The sequence below is a fragment of the Taudactylus pleione genome, unplaced genomic scaffold, assembly GCF_031769625.1.
Source record: "Taudactylus pleione unplaced genomic scaffold, aTauple2 ptg000199l, whole genome shotgun sequence".
In the NCBI taxonomy this organism is placed as follows: Eukaryota; Metazoa; Chordata; class Amphibia; order Anura; family Myobatrachidae; genus Taudactylus; species Taudactylus pleione.
In genome coordinates, this window is record NW_028284601.1 from 2,607,736 (window position 1) to 2,626,848 (window position 19,113).

The 19,113-nt window shown below is 44.2% G+C and overlaps 2 protein-coding genes across 2 annotated transcripts; both read left to right on the forward strand.

The window, feature by feature from the left end:
* Nucleotides 1-1,481: 1,481 nt before the first annotated feature.
* Nucleotides 1,482-7,315, forward strand: LOC148518695 (uncharacterized). Its single transcript, XM_088477136.1, has 6 exons — nt 1,482-1,533; nt 1,746-1,909; nt 3,136-3,207; nt 3,708-3,842; nt 4,308-4,370; nt 7,106-7,315. The coding sequence occupies exons 2-6, from the start codon at nt 1,748-1,750 to the stop codon at nt 7,313-7,315; spliced, it is 642 nt and encodes a 213-aa protein (XP_088333262.1). The 5' UTR covers nt 1,482-1,533; nt 1,746-1,747.
* Nucleotides 7,316-18,717: 11,402 nt separating this feature from the next.
* Nucleotides 18,718-19,113, forward strand: LOC148518696 (syncollin-like). The gene has a single exon (XM_088477147.1). The coding sequence runs from the start codon at nt 18,718-18,720 to the stop codon at nt 19,111-19,113; it is 396 nt and encodes a 131-aa protein (XP_088333273.1).

The window sequence follows — 19,113 nt, forward strand, 5'->3', positions numbered from 1 at the left end:
GGTGCCTAACCCTAAGTCCCCCCCGGGAGCCCTAAACCGAACCCTCCCCCCCCCCCGCGGCTGTCCGCTCGCGGCGCCCGGCATCAGTACGATCGTGATGCCGGGCGCCGGTCTCCCAGTGTCGGGGAAATGCGGGCGTCTATATGTAGACGCCCGGCATTTCACCCATGCCGGGATAAGACAGTTGGGAAGCCGGCTGCCGGTATTTAGGCAGTCGGCTTCCCGATTGCCTCCTGCGGATACAAGTTCAGAGATACCTATAAAGAATCCATCCGTGTTAATTGGTCTTGTAATAATCTCATTACTTGCAGTTGGTTGTTTTCTTGTCTCTCCATATGTTCAGTTAATATCTGGACAGTATATGTCCTTTGGGTTCCCATGTAGGATCCATGGGTCAGAACAAACTGTCACGGGAGCCTGTAGTTTCAGATCCAGGCAGGGACAAATCTAAAACTGGGAGATTTTATGAGATTTCAGTGCATGAAGCCACCAGGGCCAGAATAGCACTTGGAGTAAGGATGGAATCTCTGAATAGATATGGAGCCAGAGTATGAATGGAAATCAGTAGCAGTAAGGACTGGAACCGATTGTGGAGAACTCATCTCCAGACCCTAGAGCTGGCACCCATTATTTGGAATGCAAAAGATACAACTACAAAACTGAAAACAGCAGTAAGCTAGATAGGAAACAGGAACCCAGGACCTGTGAGCTGAAGGCCAACACTGATACACAGAACTGTGAAAGGAACCTGAGACCCAGCACTAACCCCAACTACCAGATATCTGAAACAGGAAACCTGTCAATTACAGCTGTATGTATGTATATATATATATATATATATATATATATATATACATATATATATTATATATATATGTATGGGTTAGGCACTAGGGGAAGGGTTAGACTGCTAGAGGGGAAGATTAGGGTAAGGCTGCGGGAGGGTTAGGGTTAGGTAGCAGGAAAGGTGGGTTAGGAGATAGGGTTAGAATACTTATGGAAACTCTGTCAGTATTCTGACTGCCGGGATCCCGTACCCAATCCAATTTATTTTTCTTAGTCTAGAGGCAGGTAAGACTGTCACCACTTCTAAAGACTGGTGGTTATTTAAATACTCATATTACATCTTCCCCAATGTTGCTCGTACATCATCTCCACAGCAGGTTGGGAAGGAAAATTAAAGTTCTTTAAAAGTTCCCAGCAAGTGCTGTCTCTGTTCTCACTCTCTCATCACTTTCCTGTAGCATGAGGTGAGGAATCCTTGGTATGTGCAGGAGTCTGACCTGTAACAGGAGGGAGGTGCCTGCTGTGTGTCTGAGTTACCTAACATCACCGTCTCACCTGTACAGGTAGGAAAGTGAAAGCTGTATAGGAGTTCCCAGCGCTGCTGTCACTTGTATTCTAGAGGAAAGAAAAGTGATCAGAAAACTTAAGAAATTTCACTCCTGGAGAATGAAATATAAAGGAGGAAAGATGGGAAGACCAGAGATAGACCTGAGACCAGCACTGAAGAGGCACAGTATAAGCCAGCAGGTGAGAATCTTCTACTGTGTATAATATACTGTACATTATACTGGGACTGTAATATGTTTATTTAAAAAAAAATACATTTTTGTATGTAAATAATCCATATTACATGTATACTTATTAGGAATAGCTGCATTCATATATGTAATGTTTAGTAGCACCTGTATGTGTATATATAATATGACATTATGCATGAGATTGTCCTTCTTCTTGTGCAGGAATGGATGTCACTATCAGGATACTGGCGGTCACGTTGCTGTACTATACCTTCTCCCAGGACACCACGACAGGACACCCAGTGCGGACACACTGTCACATACACAGACATAAATCTATACCTCCCAGCACTATGTCACAGGTGAAGGAGTTGCAGAATATAAATGTAAGTACAGATGGCAGAGTGGTCGCTGGGTGTTAGTGGATGGTGGGATCTGTATATATTCTAGATTTCAGCATCAATGGGAGGTGATAGTGATATGGAGGCTGAACAGCTGGGAGAGGAAAACATTAGCTTACTGACTTTTAAAGTCCTACATAACCAGGGACCAAAGTAGCTGAAAAGTCCACTAATTCATTCCTGACCCACTTGATTACCGCGATCTGTAGATGAAGGACTATTAGCAGTACCTAGAATCTCGCCGAACTCATCTGGGGTTCGAGCTTTTATATTTGCGTCTCTGACTTTATGGTACTTATTCCCCAGCACAGTTCGAGAGGCCTCCACTCTAGAATGCTTCAAAATCAGACGCAGGACTCACCTGGGTGCTCACGTATTTCACTAATGTTTCTCTATTCTGTTTTTTTTTTTTTTTGTGTGTGTGTTTTAAATTGAAATGTAAAGCACTTCGAGTCCTGCTGGGAGAAAAGTGCTATATTAATAACAATATTATAATTATTATTATTATTATTATTATTATTATTATATAAGGAATGTGGACCTCATTCAGAGTCGGTCGTTGCAGCCACCCGGTCGTACGCTAAACTGCGAATGCGTAAAATTCGAAATGCGCGTTTTCAAACTTGCTATTACGATCAGAAATTGCTCTCTCCTTGAACACAGCCAGGTCGTTAGTTTGAGTGACAGGATGAGGCATTTGTGGGTGGTAACAGGGGAAGGTGCTTGTTAACGGGGTAGTGGAGATCCGAACGCAGGCGTGCCTGACTATGCAAATGGCGTTTTATGGGAGTGCATAATTAACTAAGTAGTGTCATGGCACATGTGACATGGGTGGTTTTTACACTGACTAGATCGTAGTGCTTAAGAGAGGGTATAGTCAACCTTAAGCTCTACGAGCAACTCCGATGGTTCCCGATGGTCTCGATTAATCCTTATATGCCCGGAGATGATGTGTAATGCGAACGAGAAGGGGGCGTATTTTTAGTCTTACGGCCGCATCCTCCCCTCGCTCGTCCAGCTAACGATCCCATCTTAATGACACAACTTGCGAGCGCTTCATTTGCATATCCGGCCCCTTTTACCTTACAACCGTGCGGCCGCAACGACCGACTCTGAATTAGGTCCTGTGTATTTAGAGACCATATGGGACAATATCTATAGGAGGACATGTAGTATTACCGCTACTAATTCTTGAACCTCTGTTCCCAAAGGAAATGAAAGAAAACAACCCCAGTTGCCACCACGGGCTTCGTCTGAAGAAGTTTCCAAACTGCGATTTACCGGTATTAGTTTTGGTCGTCTTCACCCCCGATTTTATCCTTAACTTAATTATTCCCTGATATGTTAATCTTCTCCCACCTATAATAAATAGTGATTTAGTGTAATCTATGTTATCTGAAAATAAACGTTATACTTACAATCAGGGGAAATTGCTGTGAAAGTTATACATTTTCCCAAAATAATTATTTTATCATTTTTAGGACCAGACTCATCACAAATTGCCATTTTAATTGTAATGTGTATATGTTAAATAGGCTATTATAGGCTAACGCCATCTTCAGGGGCCGAGCTCCGGAATGTTTTGCATATGGGGGCTGCTTTGCTGTAGGAAATGTTGGGACCATGGCAGAGTAAACTTGACTTCATTTCTTCCCGCCCTGTTCAGCTCCGTTCTCTAATGTTACTGGTCCCATTATCGCCATCTATCAGTCTCCTCTCAGGATACTGGGAGGTCCCCTGTCACTCTGTGCTGTGTACTCACCATTCACCTCTCTCCTCTCAGGGCAATGACAGACTGGCCCTCACACAGCTCAGGGTATCACTGGCTGTAACAGTCCTGGAAAATATGACAATGACCAGTCTGGTGAGACAAAATCTGGAAACTTTCTCCATTATCCAGACGGATCTGTCCACATGTGTAAGTAACAACATTGTAACTTTCAAGAAGGTGTCATGGGGTATTTATTTGGGATCTATACAGTAGACTATGGGCCTGAATGAGTGGTGGGCGTATATGCTATAGCGTCTCGACATCGGCCATACCTAGGACTTCTGAGAAACCCTTTGGATGCTCTGAAAGGCCAAGGGAATTTGTCTAGCGGTGTCAGTGGAACTGCATCTTTCAACACAGTCCCTGACACCGGCACACCCCCGACATTCCTGCCGACGTCAGCCGCCCTATTGGAAATGCATGGATTTCCATGCTATTCTGATCTGCATCCCCAGCGGTAACGATCGGGACACAAGGGCATCGCGTCTCGGACCATGCACAGATGTAGAACATATTCTACATCCATCCACCTCTAAATCAGGCCCTATAATACCCCTACCGAGGTGATTTTTGTTGCCTGACATGGCTCATTTTATTGTTTTGTATTTTTAGGAGATGACAAAATCCCCGGAGGTGGAGGCGTGCCTGAGTCATATGGCCAGATACACAGAGAAGGTAAGTTCCCATGGGAGACACAAGACATGGGCTGAGGTAGACAGCATAGGAAAGTTTGTATAGAGAAGATCATGAAGGTGGCTAAGGTAGATACTGGCACAGATGTTAGTGCTGCTGCCTAACGGGGCCAGGTTCAACACATTCTGTTCTGGCTGGGGCCAATTTGTGCAGAGTTTCTGCATTACCAGAAAGTGTGTTTGGGCATTTCAGTCACACACATTACCGGCTGGTGCACATAACCAAGCATACCGCCATGCCATTTCTGTAGTCAAACATTGCCTGTAGATTGGGATGTACTGAAGAAGCTGAGGGGTGATTCAGAGGTAGACACTCTGGATAAAGCTGGACTTTTGTCCAGGAATGATGATGTTCGTCCATGCAAGATGACGTTTTGCCTCTTTCTGAGTTTCATTTTTTTGGAGGGAAAAATCCGAACTCAACGTGCAAACTCGAACCTATCCGAGCCTGCACATCCCTACTCCACATACCTGTCCCACATCATTTACACCTCCACATACCTGTCCCACATCATTTACACCTCCACATACCTGTCCCCACATCATTTACACCTCCAAAGACCTGTCCCACATCATTTACACCTCCAAAGACCTGTCCCACATCATTTACACCTCCACATACCTGTCCCACATCATTTACACCTCCACATACCTGTCCCACATCATTTACACCTCCACATACCTGTCCCACGTCATTTACACCTCCACATACTTGTCCCATATAATTTGCACCTCCACATACCTGTCCCACATTATTTACACCGCCCCATACCCGTCCCACAACATTTACACCTCCACATACCTGTCCAACATAATTTACACCTCCACATACCTGTCCAACATCATTAAGACATCCACATACCTGTCCCACATCATATACACCTCCCTATACCTTTCACACATCAATAACACCTCTTCGTACCAGTCCCGCATCATTTACCCCTCCACTTATCTGTCCCACATCATTTACACCTCTACATACTTGTCCCACATCATTTACACCTCCACATACCTGTCCCACCTTATTTACACCTCCACATACCTGTCCCACATCATTTACACTTCCACATACCTGTCCCACCTTATTTACACCTCCACATACCTGTCCCACATCATTTACACTTCCACATACCTGTCCCACATCATTTACACCTCCACATACCTGTCCCACATAATTTACACCTCTACATACTTGTCCCACATCATTTACACCTCCACATACCTGTCCCACATCACTTACACGTCCACATACCTGTCCAACATTATTTACACCTCTACATACTTGTCCCACATCATTTACACCTCCACATACCTGTCCCACCTTATTTACACCTCCACATACCTGTCCCACATCATTTACACCTCCACATACCTGTCCCATGTCATTTACACCTCCACATACCTGTCCCACATCATTTACACCTCCACACACCTGTCCCACATTATTTACACCTCCACATACCTGTCCAACATCATTCAGACATCCACATACCTGTCCCACATCATATACACCTCCCTATACCTTTCACACATCATTAACACCTCTTCGTACCTGTCCCACATCATTTACCCCTTCCCTTACTTGTCCTACATAATTTACACCTCAACATACTTGTCCCACATAATTTACACCTCCACATACCTGTCCCACATCATTTACACCTCCACATACCTGTCCCACATTATTTACACCTCCATGTTCCTGCTACACATCATTTACATCTCCACGATCCTGCTACACATAATTTACACCTCCACATACCTGTCCCACATCATATACACCTCTACATATCTGTCCCACATCATTTACACCTCCACATACCTGTCCCACCTTATTTACACCTCTACATACCTGTCCCACATTATTTACACCTCCATGTTCCTGCCCCACATTATTTACACCTCCATGTTCCTGCCCCACATCATTTACATCTCCACGTTCCTGCTACACATAATTTACACCTCTACATACCTGTCCCTCATCATTTACACCTCCTCATACCTGTCCCACATCATTTACACCCCACATACCTGTCCCACATTATTTATACCCCACATACCTGTCCCACATTATATACACCCCACATACCTGTCCCACATAATTTACACTTCCACATACCTGTCCCACATCCTTTAACCCATTATTGAGTCTTTTTAGTCAAATTTACCTTAGAATTAAAATTTTTAGTGGCCAAATTATGCTATTTAAAACCCTCCAAGTACGTGATTATTCATTAGGGTGGGTATACCACAAGTTCTGCACCCAACAGTTATACGTTTTAACCAGGGGGTGGATACAAAAAAATGCAAATTGCAGAAACAGCAAAACGAGTCGGGTTGAATTGCAAATGCACTTTGCGGTGCCATGAGAACAGCTCACAGGACCCAGCTCGCACTAAATTGAGTTGACCTCAAAGAATTAAATTATTCAAAAAAGTCAGTTCATCCACTTCCTGTCCCAGTCACCTGTAAATGCTGTTATTGTGAAGTGTAAATGTCTAGGATCCTCTACGGCTCAGCTGCCAAACAGTAGGCTACGCAAACTCCCGGTAATGGTGGTGATGCTTACAAACATTTTTCTATTCACAAAAATAGACTGTCCTGGGAAACCAATGCACCTAACAATTCTAAATCTAGCAGAAAACACCCGTAAGATTGAGAAGTTACGTTGAAACTGATTCCACCAAATTCCAACATACTATTTATTTACGCTACTAGGTGTCTGCAGAATGTCTACAGGAAGATGTCCTTCTAAACCTGGTCTGGATCTTAGATGAGGACCTGCGTTCCCTGATTCATGGGAAGCCAAAAGAGAATAGGTCACGGAAAAAGGACTCTCAGCTCCACAAGAAAAGACCAGTTCCAAAGAAGCACAGGGGACGGGGGAAACATAAGAAAAATGCACTTAAAGCAAAGACTCTGCCTTAAGAACATCTCCATATTCCTCTAATATTACTATGGTGATACCTCTGGGAAAGTATCAAGGGGAAGAACCTCACATTGTGCTTTCATAACCCTTGCACCAAAATTGTATATACATTTTTATTTTTGTGGTAATATTTATTTGTATTTATTTATTATTATTATTATTATTATTATTATTATTATTATTATTATTATTATTATTATATTATTTTTCTATTTATAATAATTAATGTTGGATGCTCACTGGTAGAGCCACGTAGAGATAATTTTGTAAATTTTTTAATAAAACATAAAATACAATTTATGTTGGGATATGTTTTTTTACCATACACACACACATCCAGCTATCTGTATATATCAATTTACATTCACTTCCCAGGAGCCATCGCGCTACTGCGCATGTGCAGTCCGCTAACTGTCAGGGCCGGCAACAGAAATCATGGGGCCCGATACACACATTTTTTAGGGGCCCACCATCCCAGAGTCCCTACAGCCAGCCCCCTGTCAGTGTCCCTGCAGCCAGCCCCCTGTCAGTGTCCCTCCAGTGTCCAGCCCCCTGTCAGTGTTCCTCCAGTGTCCAGCCCCCCGTCATTGTCCCCCCAGTGTCCAGCCCCCTGTCAGTGTCCCTGCAGCCAGCCCCCTGTCAGTGTCCCTCCAGTGTCCAGCCCCCTGTCAGTGTCCCTGCTGCCAGCCCCCTGTCAGTGTCCCTCCAGTGTCCCTGCAGTCCCAATACTTACTATGACGTAGCTCCTCTACTGTCTGCTAGCAGTGCCAGATGCTGGCTGATGTCATGCACTGCACTGCAATAAACAAAATAAATTATTGCAATGGTGCAATAAAGCTACATTAGTACAGACTCTTCGTACGGGCCCGGCCTGTACCCACCTGTGCACTGCTGATCATGCAGCAGTGCAGGTAGTGATCAAGGGAAGTATTACCTGTGGGCCTCTCTTCGGGGCTCCCTACAACCTCAGGGGCCCTAGTCCCCCCCCCTGTCGCCGGGCCTGCTAACTGTACATGCATGGGTTGTGAGTGCTGGGCTGGCTGCTGTTTGTGATCTATATCTATATCAAGTATATGGTCATAGCTTTGCACACCTTGATGACCAAGCCAGAGATGCCACCTTACCGCGGAATCCTATCCATAATCAAAGGCAGCATTTGATCAGGAGATGTTACATAAAGAAGATTTACAGCAAAAGCCGCAATCTCCTTTGCACCCAATCAGATTCCCCGAAATGTAGTCCATTGTTTCAAAATATGCAATAGCGGATCAAGGGCAAGACTAAAGAGGAGGGAAAAGAGGGGACACCCTGATAAATTCCTCTTTCCAGTGTGATTTTCTTACCGTTAAGATCAGACAACAGTAACAAGGTGGTAGGGTTGGTGCAAAAAAAACTAATATGTTTTATGAACTCTCAATGCTCAAGACATCAACAAGGTGGGATCAACAAACTGTATCAAATGTATTGTGCTTATTTTGAGTGGAGGAGTTCTGCGAGGAGGCCACCACTGCCCCTAGCATGATTTGGATGCCTCTGAGTGACTATCCATGACAAATACTAGTTGAGGCTCCATTAACAGGCTCGGCAAAACATGCTTCAGTCTGTTAGTCATTATTTATTTATGGAATTTTTAAATCTGAGTTTAGCACAGTAATTGGCTGACAGGAGCCAAGCAAGAGTGGGCCTTTCCAAGCTTGGGTAGTAGGATTGTGCTAGCCAAGGAGGTCTCCCTACTTCCAAATAAAGCGAGTAGACGTATCCTTTGATACATTTATGGTACTCACCCAACAGATCATTTGGTCCAGGTGCTTTATGGAAGAGGTAATTTCATGGTATCATGAAGTTCCTGTTCCGTTTTATCCAAACTGAACCAGTCTTGCTGCTCCCATGTTCACCTGGGTAAACAAGTGTCTTGTAATAAAGCACATTGCTGATCAATGTCAATCTGGGAGGGAGAATATAAATCAGGGTAAAAGACCTGCTAGTTAGTGAAGAGAGCCTGAGTTATTGGATGGGAAATGATTACATGTCTTCCAAGATCTAGCCATATTACCCGAGAGGCGACCTGCTTTGTTGCAGCTTGGCGTTAATATATGTTTGAATATCCACAAATTGTTTTTGGGCTTGGGATAATGAAAAAACTGTCTAGCATCTGCCGAGCCTGTTTATAAAGGGACAAGTGAGCATCATGGGGGATCAGAGGCTTACGCTGCAAAAGCTTGTGACATAGTGTATCACAAGGCAGTAAAGGGAATTTCCGCTTCCCGATTGTGCTTTGCGACATAACCGATTATATGACCCCGAAGTACTGTTTCGATAATTCCCAAAGGAGTATTGGATTGTCCAAGTATTCTTTATTCTGGTCTATGAAGTCTGACCAACGAGCCGTGAGAAAATCTTTAAAATCATCAGAAGCAGCCAGATAAGCCGGAACACACCACAAGCGACCCCTGTAGGAGGAGGTAGGGAAGGAAAGTGTAACAGATAGAAGGGCATGATCAGAGATCATGAGAAACCTATGGATTCTTTAACACTGCACCTCTGTCAGTAATTCGGCAGCCTGTACATGGTAGAGTCAATTTACTAAAACATCAGATACTAAAACATAATCTATATGTGACAATGACCTATGTACCAAGGAATGGTAAGTATAAATTTTGTCAGAGAGGTTAAGAATCCGCCAAAGGTCCGTCAGGTGGAGTGCATTCTAAAGGGTGGGAAGGGATCTCCAAGCTGGAGAAGAGGTCCTGCTGGCAGGAGGTAATGTGTCTAGAAGAGAGTCAAGGACTGTGTTAAAATCGCTTTCAAGCACCAAAGAATCTCTCCGTTGCAGAAAGTGCACCACCGAGCCACAACAGTCCAGAGAGTCTGCGTTAAGTGCATAAATATTAACCAGAGTGTAATGAGAATGTAGGATCTCCACATCCAAAATAATATATTTGCCTTCTCTAGCCAATACTTGATTCAAGATTGTATATGGTAAGCCTCCTTTAAACAATATGTCGACAACTCTTTACTTGGTGAGGTAAGATGTAGCTATACATTTGTCCAACCATGGAGCACAAATTTTGGCTTTTTCACCCGTCTGCCAGTGAGTTTCCCGGGGGAAGGAAATATCAGGGCAAAGTTTTTAGAACAACAACAACAAATAGTGCACATGGCAGCAAAAAAGGGCATAGTTTTTTTTAGGTGAGAAGGGATACTCTTTTGGTATTTAATAGGTGATTTAAAAAAAAAACACATTCCATGAAACCAAAATTAAAATGTACCTTCCACCCCACACACCATATTAGAGACCCCCCACTTTGAAGGTTTCCGTTAGCTTTTATGTGTGGTATATTTTGACATGGTTAAACGCTACAGGCTGTCTCTTAACTGTGTGTTCATGACTCAATCTGAATAAACATCACATGTCTGAGTGAATGTTACTCATCAAACTTAAAGGTCAGGTTGTCTAGACTGCAGGTGCAAGACTTCTTTAATTAGCTCTATAAAATAGTCTACATGTGCCCAAGACTATCATTGTGTTATTGGAGCATCAAAGTGCTGTACGGATGTACAGTACTTTGCCCAAGAGGGATTGATACCTTATCATATTGACTGCTGTTCATTTTCTATCACCTGTATCCTGTTTTCTTCAAATCCGCTATGCACCTACCAGCTTGTAGGCATCTGCCAATAGTATATGCATTGCAAATACCAAGACTATGGAAGTCTGGGATGCTAGTGTCTCCTGGTGTGTGTCTAGACAAACAATTACAGCAGTGTGGTTCGATAGAAAACATGCATAAAAAAGAGAAAACATGTCACCATCAGTAATCCTCCCCATTTCTATTACATAATTTATAGATTTTCTGAGTCCCCCCCTTTACTAGTGGTTCTCAACCTGGGGAACTAGCACCCCCAGGGGTAATCGCTGTGACATTCAGGGTTACTTAAAAAAAGAAAAAACTGTTGTAATGGGAAGTGGAGGGGCAGGACATCCAGATGATAATTAGACACATATGGAAAGCAGCGTTCTAGGCATCTTTATCATCATGCATCAGAGTAGGACCCTGCTAACAAAATGAATAAGCCTGTCCCTGTACCCATGTAACAGAAGGTATTTGTAGACTATAGCATTATTGTCTATTTTAATTTTTCATATATTGTATTATGTGACAAATATACAATTTCTTCTATTAAAGTGTCAATATGTAAAAAAAAAATAATTATAGCATATTTACGGCCATATCCAATTAGACGCGATAAAGCGAAAACTTTATGTCGGAGAAGTTTTCACACTTCAGGACTTTTGGTGCGATAATTTGGCATCTATTCAGTGGCGTATCTATAATGGGTGCAGTGTGTGCGGGGCACATGGGTCCCTCTGGTCCAGGGGGGCCCCGCACCGCACACACTGCACCCATATTATTTTAGACTTACCTGTCCGTGGTCCCATGTCGCGTGTCTGCGCTGCTCAGAACACCATAAAATGGCCGCCACGCCCATTTTCCGGCGTTCTGAGCATGAGCAGTAGACTCCGGGCACACTCTAGTGCCCGGAGTCTACTAAGGCTCCGGTGGCTGGCTAGCCGCGTCAGTCGGCTGCCGGCCAACGGGGAGAGAGGAGGGGGTCCCGCACAGGGAGTGCACATGGGCCTCCTCTCTTAAGACGCTCCTGCATCTATTGTCTATGCGCGCTCCAGTTTTTCGCACTATCCTATTACAATAGATGCAAAAACACATTTGCACGAAAGTCTAACCTGCAAAAAGTACACCTGAATTTGGGTAATTCTGTCTGTACCCCATAAAAAGGCTAACTGACATAGGAAATCAATATAGAAGTGTATTAGTGAACCTAATAAAAGTATCTTGGGTTCTTAAATTGTGTCAAATGGCCGTTATATGCATTTTTGTGTAACAGTGGAAACATGATAGAAAGCAAGTTTTTTTTGCCAAAATAAATGCTGCAGTTAAATTACGGGTACATAAAAATGGGTCCAAGTAAATTTTTGTGTCATAAAAGTGCACTTTTACATTTAAAAAAAAAAAAAATACACCTGATGCAGCCACCTGCAAAGTTTAAAATACACGTCCTATCAACACAGCCCCCTTAAAAAACAGACCCAGTACTTTAAACCAATTTTCCAACTACGTTAATTTTTTCACTCCAAAAATGACATGTAATTATTGGCCAAATTATGCTAATTAAAAAATGTTTTTTGACTAATTTGTCATGGGGGGTGGGGTGCCCAAGGGGTTCAGAACCAAGTCCCCAAATTTTTTGTCCAAAATAGAGATTCTGCACAACTTTTCAACTGCTCTGAGATGGTGAAAACTTTTTGCCGGTTTTTGTCTATGGAGAATTCGCACGTGCAAAAACTTTGGGAATAGGATTGCACAATACGCATTTTTGAGTGAAAAGATCGCACGTGCAAAAACTTGTTGCACTTTTGCTGCTTTTCACGTGTAATTTGATATGGCCCTTATTGCTTTCAAAAATAGTGCCACATAAACATTTTGTCTAATAGCAATTACGTTACATTTTTGGCTTTGCAAATGTTGAGGGTATAAATAATGCAAATGGGCTGCCAGGGGGTCCCATCTAGAACATGACTGAGAACCACCTGCCTTTTACAGTTCTGCATTGTGTGGGGATGATGGTATTACTTCTGCTTTTGCATTTCTTGCCAATGCCATCCATGATGATGACAATTATTAATCAGCTAGCCGTAAAATTGGTTATATCTCTGGTGGCGATATGTCAGAATCAATGCTAGGAATGGTCGTGACACAACCTATGGAATCTATCAGAAAAGAGCATCAAGTATGTATTCAGGCGTACCAATTACCATCATGAGGTGAAAAGATTGCTGATCATAGGAGGTAACAGGCAGGAATACGAAAAATACTGCATAATAAACATTTCTCCTCCCCACTACCTTCAATGGCATCTATCCCTTGGATATTATTAAAGGGGCTTTGATTTGGATGGGAGGGGGCATGTAGATGGGGACCAAAATACAACCAATGTGTTTTCCTTGTTTTGGTACGCAGGATGCATTCCATGCTGAGTACCAAAAATAGAAATATTAATTGATCACAATAAATGAGCAATTGATATGCAGTAATAAAACATGTTTCCTAATCAGCTTGAAGAGGAAGGCTACTGCTCTTTACTGTATTAGGATTTTGTTTGATTTTCATGTTACATGCTCACTGTGACTTTATAACTTTTGAAATACAGTGTCTGACCAGGTAATGTAATGCATATGCATAGTATACGGATTTGAAAGCATTTTTGTTATTGCTGTGAAGTCACACCTGTTGTATTCCGGTGCATCTGCTTCTGTTGTCTGCTGAAGTATGTATTCCAAGCTGGATGCACCACGCATTTGCAACCAGCTCTGAATAGTTGGCAAAAATGTGCTTTTTGTTAAAGCGCATTTTATGTTTACAAATAGATGCAGTTTACGCTTAACTCTGCATGCGACTGACTGATGTTAAGCATACTGTATGTGGTTTCTCTCACTAGCAATATTATAAAACGCCACTAGATGGCCATCCTCCCCAGCATTTGTTTATAGCTTACTACAGGACTTATAATAAAGTCTACCTAATAAATAAAAACAAATGGTGATTATTTTTTTTACCAGGAGCGTTAATATAAGATCTATAATCTCTCTCTCTAATACAGTGGTCTCCAACCCATAGCACACTAGCTACCAGTAGCTCGTGGCCGTAATTTGGGTAGCTCTCCTAGCTGCAGCACAGCTGAGTCAACTAGGAGGAAGTAACCTCTGACAAAGCCGTGGGTGGAGCATTGAGGAAGCGCATCAGGTGATTTCCATAGGGCAACACAATACGTGATGGACACCCTCTGGACATCACAGGAGTCGACTGCATTTACCTCCAGAGGCGTATCTATAATGGGTGCAGGGTGTGTGGTGCACATGGGCCCCTGGGTCCAGAGGGGCCCCGCACCGCACACCCTGCACCCATATTATCTAAAACTCACTTGTCCGTGGTCCCACATCGGGTGTCAGTGCTGCACAGAACACCGGAAAATGCCCGCCGCCTCTACTGCCCAGAGTCTACTGACTCTGCGGTGGCCGGCCAGCCACGTCAGTCGGCTGCTGGCCGCCGGGGAGAGAGGAAGGAGCCCGCCACGGGGAATGCCCCCTCCTCTCTTAAGACGCCCCAGCCTACCTCCTTGGAGCCGGTACTTAAAAGTGAAATGTACAACAATATCACTGTATTAATTAAATGCATTGTTGTGTTCTATGAAAATTGTTTTCATTTTCATCAAATGATGTTTCATTATTTAGTTATTAGCCAGATTTTTTTTTTTCACAAATGTTAGTACTGTAGCTCTTCAGGAGGTTTCATTTTTCTTGACTAGCTCACATTCCAATTAAGGTTGGCGACCACTGCTCTAGTATTATTCAAAATTCTGAACAATCAATGTGATACATGGAATATTGCAAGCCCTATTGTACATTACAGGATATTATTACAGGGATCGCTGTGAGAATATAAAATCTTGTTTACCGTACAACTCAACAAATTTAGCATGGTGGTGTAGTTTGACCAGGATTAGGTTTTGGCTATGTTTGAAATCCATTAGTGCCATGGAGGTCTACATGGTGCCCTCCAAGTAGACTGTGGAGTCCCTGATTTGAATTTTTGTTTAAGCAAATTCACTCAGGATGAAACTGTACTGATCTGAAGGCACAGGCTGATATTTGGAGGGGCAGGCAGAGCTCCAACGGAAGAGCAGTGAGTCGGAGGATCAACTGTCACACTGCACCTGCACTGACAGTTACTCATTTCCAATATAAAAAATGAAGGCTGCAGATATACTTCAAGGTCCATTCTTCAACCCGGGCAACACAGGGTATCCCAACTAGTCTGTAATAAATTACTGCATAGCCATAACTCTCAGAAAGTAACTAGCATTTTTTGTTACGCTTTGCTTCAGATGTGAAATGTCTGTATTGTCTATGGGCCTGATTCAGACCCGCTCGTGAGCGCATAGCTCTTGCAAGCGGGTCGATGGCCAGGCAGTGCGCACGGGACTGCGGGACTCACTACAAGATGGGGCGGCTGTCGATTGTGATTGACAGCTCGCCCCGTTTTGTAGGCGTGCGGGGGGGGTGGTTGGACAAACGGAGGCGTTCCTTAGACCAGGAAGTTCACTGGGGCTTGCGGTGGACGAGACCCTACCACAAAAGTCTCGCCGCAAGGCCGATGGTCGCGATAATCGCGACCATTGCCAGGCCGCCCGCAAAACCTGTGGGTGGTCACCCACAGCTTAGCAAGCGGCCTGGAGGACGGTGGGAAAAAAAAACAGCCCGTCCTGATTCAGAGCGAGCGCCTCTGAATCAGGGCCTATGTCTTTTTGCATGTCTTAATAAATATAGAATATATATATATATATATATATATATATATATATAATTACTGCACAGGGTGCATTGGTCTTTATATTACACAGGTTGTAGACTGGACCCTGAAGTACACCTGCTGCAATTTTTTTACATTGTCCTCGCCTGAACCTGGATGACGATTCAAAGTAGGAGTAAATGACAGTGCAGGCAGGCTAATATACAGTACTTGCACCTATTTAATTAATCTGCAGAATCCATCAATAACTCTGCCACATAGAGATACTAAACAATTAAGTGAGAGTGTGATTGATATTATTAATTATAAGCAGTGGGGAAGAAACATATAGATCGAATTATATATTATTGACAATTAAATGATAATATGAATACGGAGTAGAAAACCTGTTTAACATCTTGTCACTAATACCCCTTTTACACCGGAGCAAAAACCCGGGTTATTGCAGCGTTAACCAGGGTAGCTCCTTGGTGTAAAAGGGGAGAGGGCTGGATCACTGGGTCGAGCGACTCGGAAATCCAACCCAGGTAACTTGCAGGATTTAACACGGGAGTAACACGTGAAACCCTGCAGTGTGAACTGCGCGCTGCGGGTCACGATGACCTGGACCGCGCTGCATGCTGGCCGATTGGTCCGGCTTCAGTGGCACTTGGAGATGATGTCATCTCCAAGCGTCCACTTCAACGCCGGAAAAGCCGGGTCTATGCAGAGCCGACTCCGGTGTGAACGGCGCCGACTCGGGAATGTCCTGGGTCGGTGCCGGCTAAAACCCTGTTCCAACTCCGGGTCAGACCCGGAATTTAGGTGTAAAAGTGGTATAACTGACAACCATAGGAAGTCCATTTAAATACGAGTGAGACCCCAAGTGCATCTTTTTAATCTTATTTAATATTTCATTAATTTTTATTATTTTTTTAATTTTTGTAACTACAGAGAGGTGGAGAAAGGGAAGAACGAATTGATGAAATGCCAGAACCAGTCTCAGGGGCCTATTCATCATCGGGGGCTTGCTGAATATCGAAGTTTGCTGAATATCAGGTGTTCCTATCGGAACCCTGGTGATGAATGGCCCGGTAACCTACATATGCAGAAAATGGCATTTACGCATGGTTAATGGGCCATTTTAGGTATGATGACTAGGCCCCTCAATATCCTAATAGCATATTTGCCGACTTTACTGTATGTAATTCCCCTCTGGGAGAAGCCCGGAGATGAGTTGCAGTTGGCCAGTCTGGGGGTATCATGGTATAATGCAGCAAATTACAGGAGGGGGTGGGGCCAAAATGAAACAATTGTAATTGAATTGCATCACATTGGCCCCTCACCAGGGAGGGACTGGGGCTGCTAAGCAGCCCTGGTAGTGCCCCTGCATTACCCCTGTGTGCGCGCCGAAAAGGGGCATGGCCTCGTCGAAAGTGGGGGATGTCGAAAGTCACTGAAGCGTGGCCTCGCTGCACGCCCCCTTCTTTCAGTATCTCCGGCCGAGCATGTCGGGAGGGTTTGCGACCGGACCAGCCCATCTGGCCACCGGCCTTTCTGGCATTTTCCATAAGTGCCAGATGGGCAGTCTGGCCCTACCCCTCACCACGAACCCGCAATTCCTGCCATTACACTACACATCCTGCCCACTTCACTATGAAGTGGGCAGGATACAGGAGATCCACACACTGTCCGGGGGTCCAGGAGACTGCCCAAAAGAATGGAAGTCTTCTGGACATTCCGGGAGGATAGGTAAATATGCCTAGCAGTTTGCTCTGGCATAAAGGACACCCCAAGGTGTTACAGTCGCCTTGTACAAGATGGTCAGATCCCCTTCTTAAATGTTTCAGGTTAGACTAGGTGTTCTTTGTATATTGTTAGTTACATGGGGCGGAGCTAACTGTATGTAAGAGGGGTAGAGGGAACCGGGAGGCTTCACATGGAGCAGAGGGCACAGGGGAAATGGGGGAAGTCTTCAGGGTTGCTGGGGGAACTATTGAGGAGCAGGGTGGGACTGAGAAAGTTTTTTCCTGGTATGCAGCCATGGAAGCCCTGCAGGAAGTGAAACAGTGGCCTAACAAGTTACATGAGTGTCTCCACAGGCCTCACAGGGGCTCCATGTGTTTCATCAGACTGTGGAAATGAAATATTTCTGTGTTTCATATATATACATTGACAGTTGCCTCTCAGCTGAATTCTCATTTTAACTGACACATTTGTTTCAGTGGATCCAGACAAAGTCATTTACACAGGGGGCCCTTTACACAACACAGAACCCGCCCGCCTTACTGCTCCTACCAGCGCACATGAAAGTTCCCCTCTGTGCACATAATGCTCTGCACTAAACTGTAAATTTCACAACGTCCAACCTCCTCCCATTAAATCACCTTCTGGCTTTGTCCTAATTTGCTGCTCAGTTAAGCTTAGCGTACAGTAAATAGGACATGTTGGTTGTTTTATTATGTGTTATTTCTGTGTGTGTTTATTATGTTGCTTGGACTCCACCTAAGAGGTATACAGATCTCCAGATGTGTCCTCCATCCGCTTTCCCACCATTGAAGTAGACCAGCTCTGCTACATGAAATCTTGTATTCTCACAGCTCTGCAGATGGAAGAACACTGGTGTGCCAGTAATCACCTCCTCCGTCAGCCTGTGCAAACCACACATGATGCCACCATTGTGTTCTGCAAATGTATGCACGGCGGGAGAGTAATCTGGGTGTAGTTGAATATATCAAGGTAAATAGCCATGCAGAGTATTATGCCATGTTCTGTGCTTAGCAATGCTATGCAGAAATGTTGGCATTGATCCGTAATCGCTTTCATTTTCTGCCAAATATCAAGTCACGTTGTGTATCACATATTCCAAAATATCTATCAGGTGGCATGGATCTGGTATTAACCTTCGCTACAGCTGTGGAACTCTGTGGGCGACCTGCAGCAGGTGCGCCCACTCTGTGCCAAAAACCCCCCCTTCTTCAGTTCCATAACGGCATATAAAATCTCCTCCACATCCTGCCGCTTATCATTCAGCCATGAAACCCCTGAGTCTCTGTATCCTGCCACTGCTGGCCGCCCTGTCCATGGGGCTCTGTCCCCTACCTGCTGATCTCATTGATGAAGAAGGTAACAAGCTGTGTGCCCGGGTATATGCAGATAGCAGTGTATACTATGACAAATGCTGTGGCGGAGATTACCTGGATATCAAGGCAGGGGACGACGTGCCCTATATCTCATTGAAATGGCTCAACCGCATTTCCTCATTGGTGGTGGGAACCCGATGTGAGCTCACCGTGTGGTCCAAGATACCTAAGGATGGTGTCACCAAGAAGTTCAGCAGTGGGGCCCAACCACGTCTGGCAGAAGTCAAGAAGGGACTGCTTGGAGACTGGGATGATTCCATCTCTTCCTATTACTGCAAATGTAGCTAA

Excerpts from the sequence above, each read along its gene's own strand:
- LOC148518695 (XM_088477136.1), top strand. The coding sequence starts at position 1,748 with ATGGATGTCACTATCAGGATACTGGCGGTCACGTTGCTGTACTATACC. Across the intron at positions 1,910-3,135 it reads AGGAGTTGCAGAATATAAAT|GAAATGAAAGAAAACAACCC; the intron begins GTAAGTACAGAT and ends CTGTTCCCAAAG. Across the intron at positions 3,843-4,307 it reads AGACGGATCTGTCCACATGT|GAGATGACAAAATCCCCGGA; the intron begins GTAAGTAACAAC and ends TTGTATTTTTAG.
- LOC148518696 (XM_088477147.1), top strand. The coding sequence starts at position 18,718 with ATGAAACCCCTGAGTCTCTGTATCCTGCCACTGCTGGCCGCCCTGTCC.